The sequence below is a fragment of the Tachypleus tridentatus genome, chromosome 5 (assembly GCF_004210375.1).
Source record: "Tachypleus tridentatus isolate NWPU-2018 chromosome 5, ASM421037v1, whole genome shotgun sequence".
Taxonomy (NCBI): Eukaryota; Metazoa; Arthropoda; class Merostomata; order Xiphosura; family Limulidae; genus Tachypleus; species Tachypleus tridentatus.
In genome coordinates this window covers 31,696,138-31,713,267 of record NC_134829.1, presented here as the reverse complement: position 1 = coordinate 31,713,267, position 17,130 = coordinate 31,696,138, and the positions used below count along the sequence as shown (strand labels likewise).

Here is a 17,130-nt window from a genome sequence, read left to right as displayed (position 1 = left end):
CAATGACTTCTTGCACTAAAAGCGTAATAAATAAATTGTTAAACAAAAACATAATGTTATTGCAACTAGTGCTGTACCTCCTTATTATAAAAGTTTGGTGCACAGTATACTAATCATGAAAAAGTGTTATTATAACGAATCGTACGTTTCCTTAAAATAAAATTCCTATTAACAGAATGATGAAGAAATCACCAGCTTCTTTTATTTGTAAAAGCGAGGCCTAACATGACATTTGATGATCAGACCAAGCTGAGGGTCGCGAGCTCGAATACCTTCTTCGAATATACTCGCGTTTTCATCTGTGAGAAAGTTATAATGTGACAGTCAATCTCATTATTTATTGGTAAAGATTAGTTCAAGAGCTGGTGATGCATGTTGTTGACTAGCTGTGCCTTTCCTCTAGTTTTTCAGTACTAAATTAGCAACGGTTGATGCAAATAACCTTCAAGTAGCTTTGTGCAAAATTAAAAACAAAATAAACAAACAAATCTAAAAACGGACAAAATACAGTTATATTTCATTAACACTATGTAATTGAAAACAAAACATATGAATTACCAATATCATAATTACCAATTATTGGGCTACTATTACGTTGCATTATTATTTTATTCGCTCGTAGTCAAGCCTCCAAGTGGTTTAGTGGTAAGTCCGAAGAGATTTATAACGCTAAAAACTGGACTTCGATACATGTGGTGAACAAAACACAAATAGCCCATTTTCTAGTTTTTCCTTAAGAACAAACAAAACTGCAATTAATTTCAATATTTAAAGTTCAATAACTGAAACAAAGTTATTAATTTAAAATGATATAATTTTAATAATACTTTTCTTTTAACCAGGATAATCTAGACACAGCATTTGATGCAGGTGGGAAAGTGTCCGTCGGGTTGACAGCTACAACAATAGTGTCTCAGTGGACCTGGGCAGCAACTCTGTTACAGTCATCGGCTGTGGCAAGCAAGGTAACAATGCAGCTCTGTGTTCTGTGCCATAGAATTGTTTGTTTGTTTGTTTGGGAATTTCGCACAAAGCTACTCGAGGGCTATCTGTGCTAGCCGTCCCTAATTTAGCAGTGTAAGACTAGAGGGAAGGCAGCTAGTCATCACCACCCACCGCCAACTCTTGGGATACTCTTTACCAACGAATAGTGGGATTGACCGTCACATTATACACCCCCACGGCTGGGAGGGCGAGCATGTTTAGCGCGACGCGGGCGCGAACCCGCGACCCTCGGATTACGAGTCGCACGCCTTACGCGCTAGGCCATGCCGGGCCAGTGCCATAGAAATAACTTACGTTTATAGACACAGTCTATGGCAAACAAACTAACCATGTAACTTTATTACGTCATACCTTAAAATATAACTGATTCTATTCAGTTGTCATTTATAAGAGACTACGGAATCATGACTAGTTCTTGTACATCAGAAATTAGGAAAAGCTGAATTTACGACTTTGGTGATGAGGTACTTACATAACAGTGCATGCTTTGATATATTGTAATCTGTTTTGGATTATTATGAATGAAGTATAGTCTCTCATAACATCCTGATATTGATAGGATTCGAGGTTTGATTCCATGAGATGAACAAAGCGCAGATCGCCCATTGCATAGCTTTGTACTAAAATAAACAAATAACTTAGAGTAAATGTTCAGCATCTGTACTTTCATAAAAGTTTGAGAATTTTTATCTGTTCCTAACACTTGTCATATAAATCACCTTCACTGTTATATGTACCTAACACTTGTCATATAAATCACCTTCACTGTTATATGTACCTAACACTTGTCATAGAAATCACCTTCACTGTTATATGTACCTAACACTTGTCATAGAAATCACCTTCACTGTTATATGTACCTAACACTTGTCGTAGAAATCACATTCACTGTTATATGTACCTAACACTTGTCATATAAATCACCTTCACTGTTATATCTACCTAACACTTGTCATAGAAATCACATTCAGTGTAATATGTACCTAACACTTGTCATAGAAATCACCTTCACTGTTATATGTACCTGACACTTGTCATATAAGTCACCTTCACTGTTATAATTACCTAACACTTGTCATAGAAATCACGTTAACTGTTATCTGTACCCAACACTTAAAATCACGTTAAATGTTAACTGTTATCTGTTTACTCACTCCTTCCTCTTGGTCTGTCTATGACTAATTCCAAATCTGAAATATACATAAATAACGTTTCATTTGTATCTTCTATCTTCAACGAGTCACTACTCAGCAGACCTTTCATCAAGTATCAGATTTCGCCAGTTAGACTGGACAATAAAACAAGTTTTTTTATTATTACATTATTTCAGCCCAAAGGGCTGTTTGGCCATCAGAGGGTTGCGCCATCTTTTAGATCAAGAGAGGCGATGGTATTAATAATCTGTTCAAGATATTAATTACAAAATTTTTGAGTATATAAAGAATAGGAGAAAAAGTTATTCCATCAAAGAACTCCTTTGTAATACTTGGATGTTTAAAGCTAACCATAGGCCATATCGTTCCAAAACTAGAAGACGTGGGTAAGAAAAGGAAGGAGAAACAGAAATCCAGGCATTATAATTATATACAACGCACGGTTGGACAGACGAATTATAGATATGTAAAAGGAAGGAGAAACAGAAATCCAGGCATTATAATTATATACAACGCACCGTTGGACAGACGAATTATAGATATGTAAAAGGAAGGAGAAACAGAAATCCAGGCATTATAATTATATACAACGCACGGTTGGACAGACGAATTATAGATATGTAAAAGGAAGGAGAAACAGAAATCCAGGCATTATAATTATATACAACGCACGGTTGGACAGACGAATTATAGATATGTAAAAGGAGAAACAGAAATCCAGGCATTATAATTATATACAACCCACGGTTGGACAGACGAATTATAGATATGTGAAAGGAAGGAGAAACAGAAATCCAGGCATTATAATTATATACAACGCACGGTTGGACAGACGAATTATAGATATGTAAAAGGAAGGAGAAACAGAAATCCAGGCATTATAATTATATACAACGCACGGTTGGACAGACGAATTATAGATATGTAAAAGGAAAAACAGAAATCCAAGCATTATAATTATATACAACACACGGTTGGACAGACGAATTATAGATATGTAAAGGAGAAACAGAAATCCAAGCATTATAATTATATGCAACGCACGGTTGGACAGACGAATTATAGATATGTAAAAGGAAAAACAGAAATCCAGGCATTATAATTATATACAACGCACGGTTGGACAGACGAATTATAGATATGTAAAAGGAAGGAGAAACAGAAATCCAAGCATTATAATTATATACAACGCACGGTTGGACAGACGAATTATAGATATGTAAAAGGAAGGAGAAACAGAAATCCAGGCATTATAATTATATACAACGCACGGTTGGACAGACGAATTATAGATATGTAAAAGGAAGGAGAAACAGAAATCCAGGCATAAAATTATATACAACGCACGGTTGGACAGACGAATTATAGATATGTAAAAGGAGAAACAGAAATCCAAGCATTATAATTATATACAACGCACGGTTGGACAGACGAATTATAGATATGTAAAAGGAGAAACAGAAATCCAAGCATTATAATTATATACAACGCACGGTTGGACAGACGAATTATAGATATGTAAAAGGAGAAACAGAAATCCAGGCATTATAATTATATACAACGCACGGTTGGACAGAGGAATTATAGATATATAAAAGGAAGGAGGAACAGAAATCCAGGCATTATAACTATATACAACGCACGGTTGGACAGACGAATTATAGATATGTAAAAGGAAGGAGAAACAGAAATCCAGGCATTATAATTATATACAACGCACGGTTGGACAGACGAATTATAGATATGTAAAAGGAAGGAGAAACAGAAATCCAGGCATTATAATTATATACAACTCACGGTTGGACAAACGAATTATAGATATGTAAAAGGAAGGAGAAACAGAAATCCAGGCATTATAATTATATACAACGCACGGTTGGACAGACGAATTATAGATATGTAAAAGGAAAAACAGAAATCCAAGCATTATAATTATATACAACACACGGTTGGACAGACGAATTATAGATATGTAAAGGAGAAACAGAAATCCAAGCATTATAATTATATGCAACGCACGGTTGGACAGACGAATTATAGATATGTAAAAGGAAAAACAGAAATCCAGGCATTATAATTATATACAACGTACGGTTGGACAGACGAATTATAGATATGTAAAAAGAAGGAGAAACAGAAATCCAAGCATTATAATTATATACAACGCACGGTTGGACAGACGAATTATAGATATGTAAAAGGAAGGAGAAACAGAAATCCAGGCATTATAATTATATACAACCTACGGTTGGACAGACGAATTATAGATATGTGAAAGGAAGGAGAAACAGAAATCCAGGCATTATAATTATATACAACGCACGGTTGGACAGACGAATTATAGATATGTAAAAGGAAGGAGAAACAGAAATCCAGGCATTATAATTATATACAACGCACGGTTGGACAGACGAATTATAGATATGTAAAAGGAAGGAGAAACAGAAATCCAGGCATAAAAATTATATACAACGCACGGTTGGACAGACGAATTATAGATATGTAAAAGGAGAAACAGAAATCCAAGCATTATAATTATATACAACGCACGGTTGGACAGACGAATTATAGATATGTAAAAGGAGAAACAGAAATCCAAGCATTATAATTATATACAACGCACGGTTGGACAGACGAATTATAGATATGTAAAAGGAGAAACAGAAATCCAAGCATTATAATTATATACAACGCACGGTTGGACAGACGAATTATAGATATGTAAAAGGAGAAACAGAAATCCAGGCATTATAATTATATACAACGCACGGTTAGACAGAGGAATTATAGATATATAAAAGGAAGGAGGAACAGAAATCCAGGCATTATAACTATATACAACGCACGGTTGGACAGACGAATTATAGATATGTAAAAAGAAGGAGAAACAGAAATCCAGGCATTATAATTATATACAACGCATGGTTGGACAGACGAATTATAGATGTGTAAAAGGAAGGAGAAACAGTAATCCAGGCATTATAATTATATACAACTCACGGTTGGACAAACGAATTATAGATATGTAAAAGGAAGGAGAAACAGAAATCCAGGCATTATAATTATATACAACGCACGGTTGGACAGACGAATTATAGATATGTAAAAGGAAAAACAGAAATCCAAGCATTATAATTATATACAACACACGGTTGGACAGACGAATTATAGATATGTAAAGGAGAAACAGAAATCCAAGCATTATAATTATATGCAACGCACGGTTGGACAGACGAATTATAGATATGTAAAAGGAAAAACAGAAATCCAGGCATTATAATTATATACAACGCACGGTTGGACAGACGAATTATAGATATGTAAAAGGAAGGAGAAACAAAAATCCAAGCATTATAATTATATACAACGCACGGTTGGACAGACGAATTATAGATATGTAAAAGGAAGGAGAAACAGAAATCCAGGGATTATAATTATATACAACGCACGGTTGGACAGACGAATTATAGATATGTGAAAGGAAGGAGAAACAGAAATCCAGGCATTATAATTATATACAACGCACGGTTGGACAGACGAATTATAGATATGTAAAAGGAAGGAGAAACAGAAATCCAGGCATTATAATTATATACAACGCACGGTTGGACAGACGAATTATAGATATGTAAAAGGAAGGAGAAACAGAAATCCAGGCATAAAAATTATATACAACGCACGGTTGGACAGACGAATTATAGATATGTAAAAGGAGAAACAGAAATCCAAGCATTATAATTATATACAACGCACGGTTGGACAGACGAATTATAGATATGTAAAAGGAGAAACAGAAATCCAGGCATTATAATTATATACAACGCACGGTTGGACAGAGGAATTATAGATATATAAAAGGAAGGAGGAACAGAAATCCAGGCATTATAATTATATACAACGCACGGTTGGACAGACGAATTATAGATATGTAAAAGGAAGGAGAAACAGAAATCCAGGCATTATAATTATATACAACTCACGGTTGGACAAACGAATTATAGATATGTAAAAGGAAGGAGAAACAGAAATCCAGGCATTATAATTATATACAACGCACGGTTGGACAGACGAATTATAGATATGTAAAAGGAAAAACAGAAATCCAAGCATTATAATTATATACAACACACGGTTGGACAGACGAATTATAGATATGTAAAAGGAGAAACAGAAATCCAAGCATTATAATTATATACAACGCACGGTTGGACAGACGAATTATAGATATGTAAAAGGAGAAACAGAAATCCAGGCATTATAATTATATACAACGCACGGTTGGACAGAGGAATTATAGATATATAAAAGGAAGGAGGAACAGAAATCCAGGCATTATAATTATATACAACGCACGGTTGGACAGACGAATTATAGATATGTAAAAGGAAGGAGAAACAGAAATCCAGGCATTATAATTATATACAACTCACGGTTGGACAAACGAATTATAGATATGTAAAAGGAAGGAGAAACAGAAATCCAGGCATTATAATTATATACAACGCACGGTTGGACAGACGAATTATAGATATGTAAAAGGAAAAACAGAAATCCAAGCATTATAATTATATACAACACACGGTTGGACAGACGAATTATAGATATGTAAAGGAGAAACAGAAATCCAAGCATTATAATTATATGCAACGCACGGTTGGACAGACGAATTATAGATATGTAAAAGGAAAAACAGAAATCCAGGCATTATAATTATATACAACGCACGGTTGGACAGACGAATTATAGATATGTAAAAGGAAGGAGAAACAAAAATCCAAGCATTATAATTATATATAACGCACGGTTGGACAGACGAATTATAGATATGTAAAAGGAAGGAGAAACAGAAATCCAGGGATTATAATTATATACAACCCACGGTTGGACAGACGAATTATAGATATGTGAAAGGAAGGAGAAACAGAAATCCAGGCATTATAATTATATACAACGCACGGTTGGACAGACGAATTATAGATATGTAAAAGGAAGGAGAAACAGAAATCCAGGCATTATAATTATATACAACGCACGGTTGGACAGACGAATTATAGATATGTAAAAGGAAGGAGAAACAGAAATCCAGGCATAAAAATTATATACAACGCACGGTTGGACAGACGAATTATAGATATGTAAAAGGAGAAACAGAAATCCAAGCATTATAATTATATACAACGCACGGTTGGACAGACGAATTATAGATATGTAAAAGGAGAAACAGAAATCCAGGCATTATAATTATATACAACGCACGGTTGGACAGAGGAATTATAGATATATAAAAGGAAGGAGGAACAGAAATCCAGGCATTATAATTATATACAACGCACGGTTGGACAGACGAATTATAGATATGTAAAAGGAAGGAGAAACAGAAATCCAGGCATTATAATTATATACAACTCACGGTTGGACAAACGAATTATAGATATGTAAAAGGAAGGAGAAACAGAAATCCAGGCATTATAATTATATACAACGCACGGTTGGACAGACGAATTATAGATATGTAAAAGGAAAAACAGAAATCCAAGCATTATAATTATATACAACACACGGTTGGACAGACGAATTATAGATATGTAAAGGAGAAACAGAAATCCAAGCATTATAATTATATGCAACGCACGGTTGGACAGACGAATTATAGATATGTAAAAGGAAAAACAGAAATCCAGGCATTATAATTATATACAACGCACGGTTGGACAGACGAATTATAGATATGTAAAAGGAAGGAGAAACAGAAATCCAGGCATTATAATTATATACAACCTACGGTTGGACAGACGAATTATAGATATGTGAAAGGAAGGAGAAACAGAAATCCAGGCATTATAATTATATACAACGCACGGTTGGACAGACGAATTATAGATATGTAAAAGGAAGGAGAAACAGAAATCCAGGCATTATAATTATATACAACGCACGGTTGGACAGACGAATTATAGATATGTAAAAGGAAGGAGAAACAGAAATCCAGGCATAAAAATTATATACAACGCACGGTTGGACAGACGAATTATAGATATGTAAAAGGAAGGAGAAACAGAAATCCAGGCATTATAATTATATACAACTCACGGTTGGACAAACGAATTATAGATATGTAAAAGGAAGGAGAAACAGAAATCCAGGCATTATAATTATATACAACACACGGTTGGACAGACGAATTATAGATATGTAAAGGAGAAGCAGAAATCCAAGCATTATAATTATATGCAACGCACGGTTGGACAGACGAATTATAGATATGTAAAAGGAAAAACAGAAATCCAGGCATTATAATTATATACAACGCACGGTTGGACAGACGAATTATAGATATGTAAAAGGAAGGAGAAACAAAAATCCAAGCATTATAATTATATACAACGCACGGTTGGACAGACGAATTATAGATATGTAAAAGGAAGGAGAAACAGAAATCCAGGGATTATAATTATATACAACGCACGGTTGGACAGACGAATTATAGATATGTAAAAGGAAAAACAGAAATCCAAGCATTATAATTATATACAACACACGGTTGGACAGACGAATTATAGATATGTAAAGGAGAAGCAGAAATCCAAGCATTATAATTATATGCAACGCACGGTTGGACAGACGAATTATAGATATGTAAAAGGAAAAACAGAAATCCAGGCATTATAATTATATACAACGCACGGTTGGACAGACGAATTATAGATATGTAAAAGGAAGGAGAAACAAAAATCCAAGCATTATAATTATATACAACGCACGGTTGGACAGACGAATTATAGATATGTAAAAGGAAGGAGAAACAGAAATCCAGGGATTATAATTATATACAACCCACGGTTGGACAGACGAATTATAGATATGTGAAAGGAAGGAGAAACAGAAATCCAGGCATTATAATTATATACAACGCACGGTTGGACAGACGAATTATAGATATGTAAAAGGAAGGAGAAACAGAAATCCAGGCATTATAATTATATACAACGCACGGTTGGACAGACGAATTATAGATATGTAAAAGGAAGGAGAAACAGAAATCCAGGCATAAAAATTATATACAACGCACGGTTGGACAGACGAATTATAGATATGTAAAAGGAGAAACAGAAATCCAAGCATTATAATTATATACAACGCACGGTTGGACAGACGAATTATAGATATGTAAAAGGAGAAACAGAAATCCAAGCATTATAATTATATACAACGCACGGTTGGACAGACGAATTATAGATATGTAAAAGGAGAAACAGAAATCCAGGCATTATAATTATATACAACGCACGGTTGGACAGAGGAATTATAGATATATAAAAGGAAGGAGGAACAGAAATCCAGGCATTATAATTATATACAACGCACGGTTGGACAGACGAATTATAGATATGTAAAAGGAAGGAGAAACAGAAATCCAGGCATTATAATTATATACAACTCACGGTTGGACAAACGAATTATAGACATGTAAAAGGAAGGAGAAACAGAAATCCAGGCATTATAATTATATACAACGCACGGTTGGACAGACGAATTATAGATATGTAAAAGGAAGGAGAAACAGAAATCCAAGCATTATAATTATATACAACACACGGTTGGACAGACGAATTATAGATATGTAAAGGAGAAACAGAAATCCAAGCATTATAATTATATGCAACGCACGGTTGGACAGACGAATTATAGATATGTAAAAGGAAAAACAGAAATCCAGGCATTATAATTATATACAACGCACGGTTGGACAGACGAATTATAGATATGTAAAAGGAAGGAGAAACAGAAATCCAAGCATTATAATTATATACAACGCACGGTTGGACAGACGAATTATAGATATGTAAAAGGAAGGAGAAACAGAAATCCAGGCATTATAATTATATACAACGCACGGTTGGACAGACGAATTATAGATATGTAAAAGGAAAAACAGAAATCCAAGCATTATAATTATATACAACGCACGGTTGGACAGACGAATTATAGATATGTAAAAGGAAGGAGAAACAGAAATCCAGGCATTATAATTATATACAACGCACGGTTGGACAGACGAATTATAGATATGTAAAAGGAAAAACAGAAATCCAGGCATTATAATTATATACAACGCACGGTTGGACAGACGAATTATATATATTTAAAAGGAAAAACAGAAATCCAGGCATTATAATTATATACAACGCACGGTTGGACAGACGAATTATAGATATGTAAAAGAAATAATGAATTAAAAAGCTAGGAGATCAAAAGTGGATTTGTAATTGAGAGCCATCATCTGGGTTTTCCAATTTGGATGTTTATTGAGGATAACACCTGGGTATTTAACAAGGTTAGAGAGCTGGATGGAAATACTGTTAGTTTCAACACTAAATAACAAAGGTATGTGACAGGGACAAAAATTAACTTTTTTTTAATGTTCAAAAGTATTGCTTTTATTATTTTACTTGTATTAAGTGTAATATTCCAGATGCGACTCAAAACCCAAAAGATAATTACTTGCGGCCCTGAAGAAATTTACTGAGAGTAAGCATAGTTTAAGAAATAGCTAAAAGAGCATTATCATAACTAAGAAGGACACATTGGATTAGGTATATCACTAACATGAAATATACTGAAGAGGTTACAGAGGGTACACTCAAGAAGAAGAGTTCTTTTAATATGTTTGTTGTTCTTTTGAATTAAGCACAAAGCTACACAAAGGGCTATCTGTGTTCTGCCCACCACGGGTATCGAAACCCAGATTTTAACGTTGTAAGTCCGCAGACATTCCGCTGAGCCACTGGGGGACCTTTTAAGATGAATAGCTGCATGTCTTCGATAAATAAATGGTTTGGTTTGTTTTGAATTTCGCGCAAAGCTACTCGAGGACTATCTGTGCTAGTTGTCCTTAATGTAGCAGTGTAAAACTAGAGAGAAGGCAGCTAGTCATCACCACACATCACCAACTCTTGGGCTACTCTTTTACCAACGAATAGTGGGATTGACAGTCACATTATAACGCGCCCACGGCTAAAAGGGCGAGCATGGTTGGTTGACGGAGATTCGAACCCGCGACCCTCGGATTACAAGTCGAGCGCCTTAACCACCTGGCCATGCTGGACCCATAGAAAAATGAGCTGATTATTCGAACTTAGGTCAATGGTAGTGTTAAGTTTCGTAGTTTGTAAATTAAAGTCAGGTTTGCTTGTAAATTTGTTAGTTTGTAAATTGCACTCAGACTGAGTTGAAAGCTCTTCAAAATCAAAAACATCCAACAGGACCTGTTAGTGTTAAAACGATTGCATGTAGAATCATATAATTTGAGAAGTTGATATAGTGTCAATGACTAAAAAAAAATTCATCTTGGATAGGTGGCAAGAGCTGTTGAGGCCCGGTATGGCCAGGTGGTTAAGGTACTTGACTCGTAATCCGAGGGTCACGGGTTCCAATCCCCGTCACATCAAACATACTCGTGCTTTCAGCCGTGGTGGGCGTTATAATGTTACGGTCAATCTCACTATTCGTTGGTAAAAGAGTGGCCCAAGAGTTAGCGGTGGGTGGTGATGACTAACTGCCTTCCCTCTAGTCTTACACTGCTAAATTAAGGACAGCTAGCGCAGATAGCCCTCACGTAGCTTTATGAGACATTCAAAAACTAAACTAAACCAAATAAGTAAGAGACGTTGATCGGTAATAAATTTAATAAAACTATGGATTCATTGAACTGAAATGCTTTCGAGGTGTAGTTTTATTGAGGATGGTGGTTAGACTGATTGGACCATATAAACTAACATTTGTTATAGGATTATTAGGTTTTAGAGAATAATAAAATATAACTTTTAAGAAATCAGGGTAAAATCCAGAAGGAAAAGAAAAACAGATGTAAAGCCATAAAATGTTGTAGACAAAAGAAGGAACTTTTTGGAACATGCTTGAGATGACAGTGAACTATATCCTTAAAGGTAGTCACAACGATAGAAATTGTAGCCATATAATGTTTGTCTTGTGTTGGTTTCAGAAAAGTTTCGTTGTGAACAACTTCGTCGTAGGATTCTTCAACTAATAAAGTTTGTAAAGGTTTATTAGGAAGTGGCAGATGCTAACAGAGAAAACAGTTGAACAGGATGTATCTTTACCCTTTTCAATACCATAATTGACAGAAATGAAAGTTTTCATAATGAGACTACATGCTCAGTTTAAAAACAAACTGAACTGTGTAGTTGATGCCGTTCAGGACAGAGGTTCTTTGAACAGGGAGGATATTCTAGAGTAAAAGTAATAAGTCAAATAATATCCTCTACCGTTTGAAGTTGATAGAGGGAGTTTGAAGGAAACGTAACAGTATCAGTGGAATCAACAGGACTCACAATATGAGGATCATACGGTTTTGAAGTTTGTTGTCCTTGGCATTTATAGTAATATTTGTGTGACAGGTATCACACGTGTGTGTGTGTGGTGGGAGAATAAGTTCACGAATCTAATTTAGTGAACTGTCTGACTTGATTAGAACCCAGACAGCACAGAGAGATTTACTAATTAGGGCACTTTGAAGCTTGATAAGTGTTTCAGCACAGGAACTTTCCGTAGAAACAAAGACTAGGTTGAGGTGTTCTAGAAACATTCATTCTATATCGTTGTTTAAAGATAAAATCACCACTTGGAACAAAAGGTGATCAATTACATTAATAATATTTGCTAAAATGCGAATCACGAAAGTTAGTCCTAGAGTGTTATTAATATGTACTACTTCTTGTATCGGTATCTCTTCTTCAAATAGTTATGAAATTATTTCTTCTTAAATGATTTGATGTGCTCTCCAAATGATAAATGAAAACAGTGGATTTCGAGGATGTGAAGGCTCTTTAATTGGATCTGATTTTCTTGGTGTTACTGTAAGGATTTATCATCCCCATTTTAATGCGGTGGGTGTTAAACATTTAAGAACTACAGGCCTAAAGATAAGTCAATTACAAGTTGGTATAAGTGATTGATATTTGCTTGGAGACAACACTTAGATATTTCTAGAAATAGTTTTATGAGTCGTATAGAATTTAGAGACTATTGGAGATAATAAAACAACTGATAAATGTAGTACAGAATTAATATTCATAGGAGTCGATGTCAAAAGAATATTGTGTGATTGAGGTATAGAAAATAGTTTTTGAAATTAAAGTACAAAAAGGATATAAATTAAAGATGTTTTTCTGTCCTATGAGATATTCATTTAAGTATATATGTAAAAACAGCTGGTATGGATAGAGAAAGCACGAAAGAGCGAACAACGTTTCGACCTTCATCGGTCATCATCAGGTTAACAAAGAAAGAAAGAGGTAACTGACCGATAGCTGACCACATATTTGAAGGGGGTTGTATAACTGAGTGTGGGAATGTAGAAGGCGTGCTTAGATGTTTGATTATATTTATTAATATAGGTATAAAGGTGTTCCTTTGTATTGGTTTATTTTGGGCTTGAGTTGCTGTATAAGTAAAGCTTCTTTAATTTTGCGTTTGTTTATGTTTGTTTCTTTATTTAGTATTTGGGTGTTTTCTACGGTTACGTTGTGTTTATTTGACTTGCCGTGTTCGAAAACGTGTGACTCTGGTTTCCATTTTTCTACTTGTTTCTCCAATATAGAAGTCGTGGCAGTTATCACATTGTATTTTATAAATAATGTTTGTGTGGTGTTTGTCAGTGTAGTTTTTACAAAGTGTAGACCTTAGTTTTGTGCCTGGTTTTTGAATAACTTTAGTATTAACTGGAATGTCATATTTTGTTACTAGTTTTTGCCAAATGTTGGTTATTTTTCTGCTGATATCGGGAATATATGGTATGCAGCAATATAGGGTTTTGTGACTTTTTAAATCGTGGAGTATATTTACTTTTGTTAGTTGATTTTGCTTTCTGTCTAGGTGTGTGCGTATAATGTTTTCTACGGTCTGTGGAGGAAATTTATTGATGTCGATGAAGTATTGTTTTATTTTGTCTAATTAATCGTTAATTTTATCTGGTGAGCACAGTTTTATGGCTATGTTTATTTGGTTTCTTTGTATGTTGAGTTTTTGTTTTGTTTCATGTGCCGAGTCCCAAGGAATGTATAGTCCAGTATGGGTGATTTTTCGGTGGATTTCTGTTTTAAATTGTGTATCGGTTCTTGTAATTTTGAGGTTAAGAAATGATATTTGATTGCTTTCTTCCTGTTCACATGTGAAGTTAATGTTGGGATGTATAGAGTTAATGTGATTGAAAAACTTAAGTGTGTGTTCTGTAGATGTGAATCCTGCAATCGTGTCGTCTACATATCTGTACCAGTATAGTGGTGGATGTAATGCTGTGCTAATTTCTTGTGTTTAAACTTGTGTCATAAAAATATTGGCTAGAACTGGTGATACTGGATGCTTAGGCCATTTGTTTGTATATAGTTGTGATTGTTGAACATGAAGTTTATCTTCATCTTGGTGAATTCTATAAGGGTTGCTAATTGGTTGCTGGGAATGTCATCACGGATTGTTTATTTAACTATAAAGACAGTTGTAGTAGTTGTTATTAAGCCTTAAAGAATAAGCCAAAAACAGAAATGTTTACAGCAGAACTATTGAAGAGAAACGATATTTTGAATGACTTTTTAAATTTAATTCTGCCTTTTGTAGATGATGTTTTCAAATTTTGTAGATGCGAACCTAAAGCCGAATCATGAAATATCTGGCAGTGTATATCTCACAAAGTCATTGAAATAACGAATAAAAGATTCTTACGTGTAATTCATAGAGTAAACTGATGAGTCTTATTTACGGAAGGTTAGCATTATGTTTGTGTAAGGTTGTCCAGAAACAAATGTCGTTTTTGAACTGCGAAGTTTGGAAAAGTATAAACCAGTGTTGTAAAACATGCTTTAATTAAAGTTAGCACCATTTACTTCAACACAATTTTCCCAATGTGTAACGATGCTGTTTATGCCCCTGCTGTAGAAATCAGAGTTTCTATGGTCAGTAAACTTCCTGAAAGCGTCTTCTGCAGCTGTCTGGTTTTGAAAGCATTTATTGTTTAAAAAGTTGTCAAAGTGCTCGAAATATAAAAAACTTGTAGTGGGAGGTCCGAGGAATAAGGTAGATGAGGCAGAACCTCAATTCCCATTTCGTTCAATTTTTGGAGTGTTATCCTTGACGGGTCTCATAACACCGATTTTGTTGATCTTCAGCCAGCTCATGTGGAACCCACTTATCCAACTCTTTCTTCTTTCCAATCGCACTCAGGTGGTTAACAATGCTTGATTTGCTTATGCCTAGGTTTTCTGCAAACTCATGTACTGTTGTGCGAGGGTTTGTCTCAACTGCTTCCCTTAGTGTGTTTTCATCTAGGGATGGCTTCCTTTCATGACCTTTGTGGTCTTCAAGACTTTCATCCCCATATTGAAACCTTTGAAACCAACGCTGAACTACACGTTCAGTAACAGATCCATGGCCGAATGCCTGGTTGATGTTCCCTGTAGTTTCGGTAGCTTTTCGTCCAAGTTTGAAGTCGTAGAAAAAATCAGATAAAAGTACTTCTCGTCCATGCTGACTTGTGTGTTGGAAAACTTACTATGAGTAGAGTTGAAACAGCAGACAATTAAGACACCTTGTAAGCGATAAACATTGGATAAAACCATCCAATCAACGATAAATTATTCTATATTCAGCTTCTAAATGTCATCGTGAGAATTGCGACATTTATATCTGGACAACCTAATACATCATGACTAGGTATTTAATCTATATAATTCCCATAAAATGGTGCTTTAAACTGCCATTTAGGAAATTCTACATCTTATAGGTTCGATAATTAAAGAAATCATATTCATTAAGTAGATAATTCATGCTCACACCTTCTTGTGTTGAGATTGTAATATGTTACCACAACTGGGTTACGATTGCTGAACCTTAACACGACGTAAGTTAAGAGTTGTTGTTTTTAACAAAACTTAATCTCTTTTTATATAAAATGTAGGTCCGGTTACGTATATTCTTAAGACTGGACATATTTAATCTCAGAAGTATGCTAATGCTTATTAGTTCATAAATAAATTTTCAGTAAACTGCTTTAAACGAATACCGAGTAACAAAGAGAATATACTAAATATTCTGCAATTAACTTAGCTTATGTTATTTTGACCTCACTATTAACAGATAAACAAATAAGTTAATGTTACGGACTTCAGTTAGAGATAACTATAAATATAATAACATTACCGAAATTAAATTTTCAGCTTACAACTGCATGTTCAGATTTGAAAGCCACGATTCTCCAAAGGCCAAAACTTAATACCCACCAAGGCTAGTAATACTTTTGTTTTGTTTGTAGCTAATCGCAAAGCTACACAAGGGACTATTCGTGCTCTGTCTACCACGGGTATCGGAACCCAGCTTCCAGCGTTGTAAATCAGCATACATACCACTGAAAAACTGTTAATTTTTCTGAAAATAACTTTTAACTCTTCTAATTTAAGTAATTAACGTTTTCAAAACTTTCTTTAATTTATTGTGAGCTTACCATTTGTAACTTCCTGATGTATACTAAAATTGAAGCGTCTTTATTTAAAACAATATATTTTTTGGAGATCATTTATTTGTTTTGCTTACATATTTTTCTTTTATCCAGTATGGAATCAGTGGTCCTTTCTGGTACGCTTCTGGAGCAACAGTACAAATCTTATTATTTGCTATGTTGTCAGTGCAGTTGAAAATTCGAGCTCCAGGAGCAAAAACATTTCTACAGCTCATCAAAGCAAGATTTGGAACCAAAGCTCATCTAACATTCTGCGGTTATGCATTTCTTACAAACATGATTGTTACCGCCATGCTTATGTTAGGTGAGTTGTCTGTAATACAACAGTTATTTGACTTATGAAGTTTTTCGAAATGAACAATCTATCGGATTATTTAGCTACTTTAGAAAAACAAATTAAATAATAATTTTAATTAATTTCAGTGCTTTTGTAACTCTTCATTG

General features: G+C 34.6%; 1 protein-coding gene across 1 annotated transcript in view; it reads left to right on the top strand.

Moving 5' to 3' along the window:
• The window catches only part of LOC143250849 (uncharacterized), a 56,378-nt gene that overhangs the window by 6,207 nt on the left and 33,041 nt on the right, over positions 1-17,130 (top strand). Inside the window, exons 2-3 of the mRNA XM_076501942.1 lie at positions 843-965; positions 16,780-16,990. Of these exons, the coding sequence (XP_076358057.1) occupies positions 843-965; positions 16,780-16,990 (334 nt within the window). The remainder of the gene's footprint in view (positions 1-842; positions 966-16,779; positions 16,991-17,130) is intronic.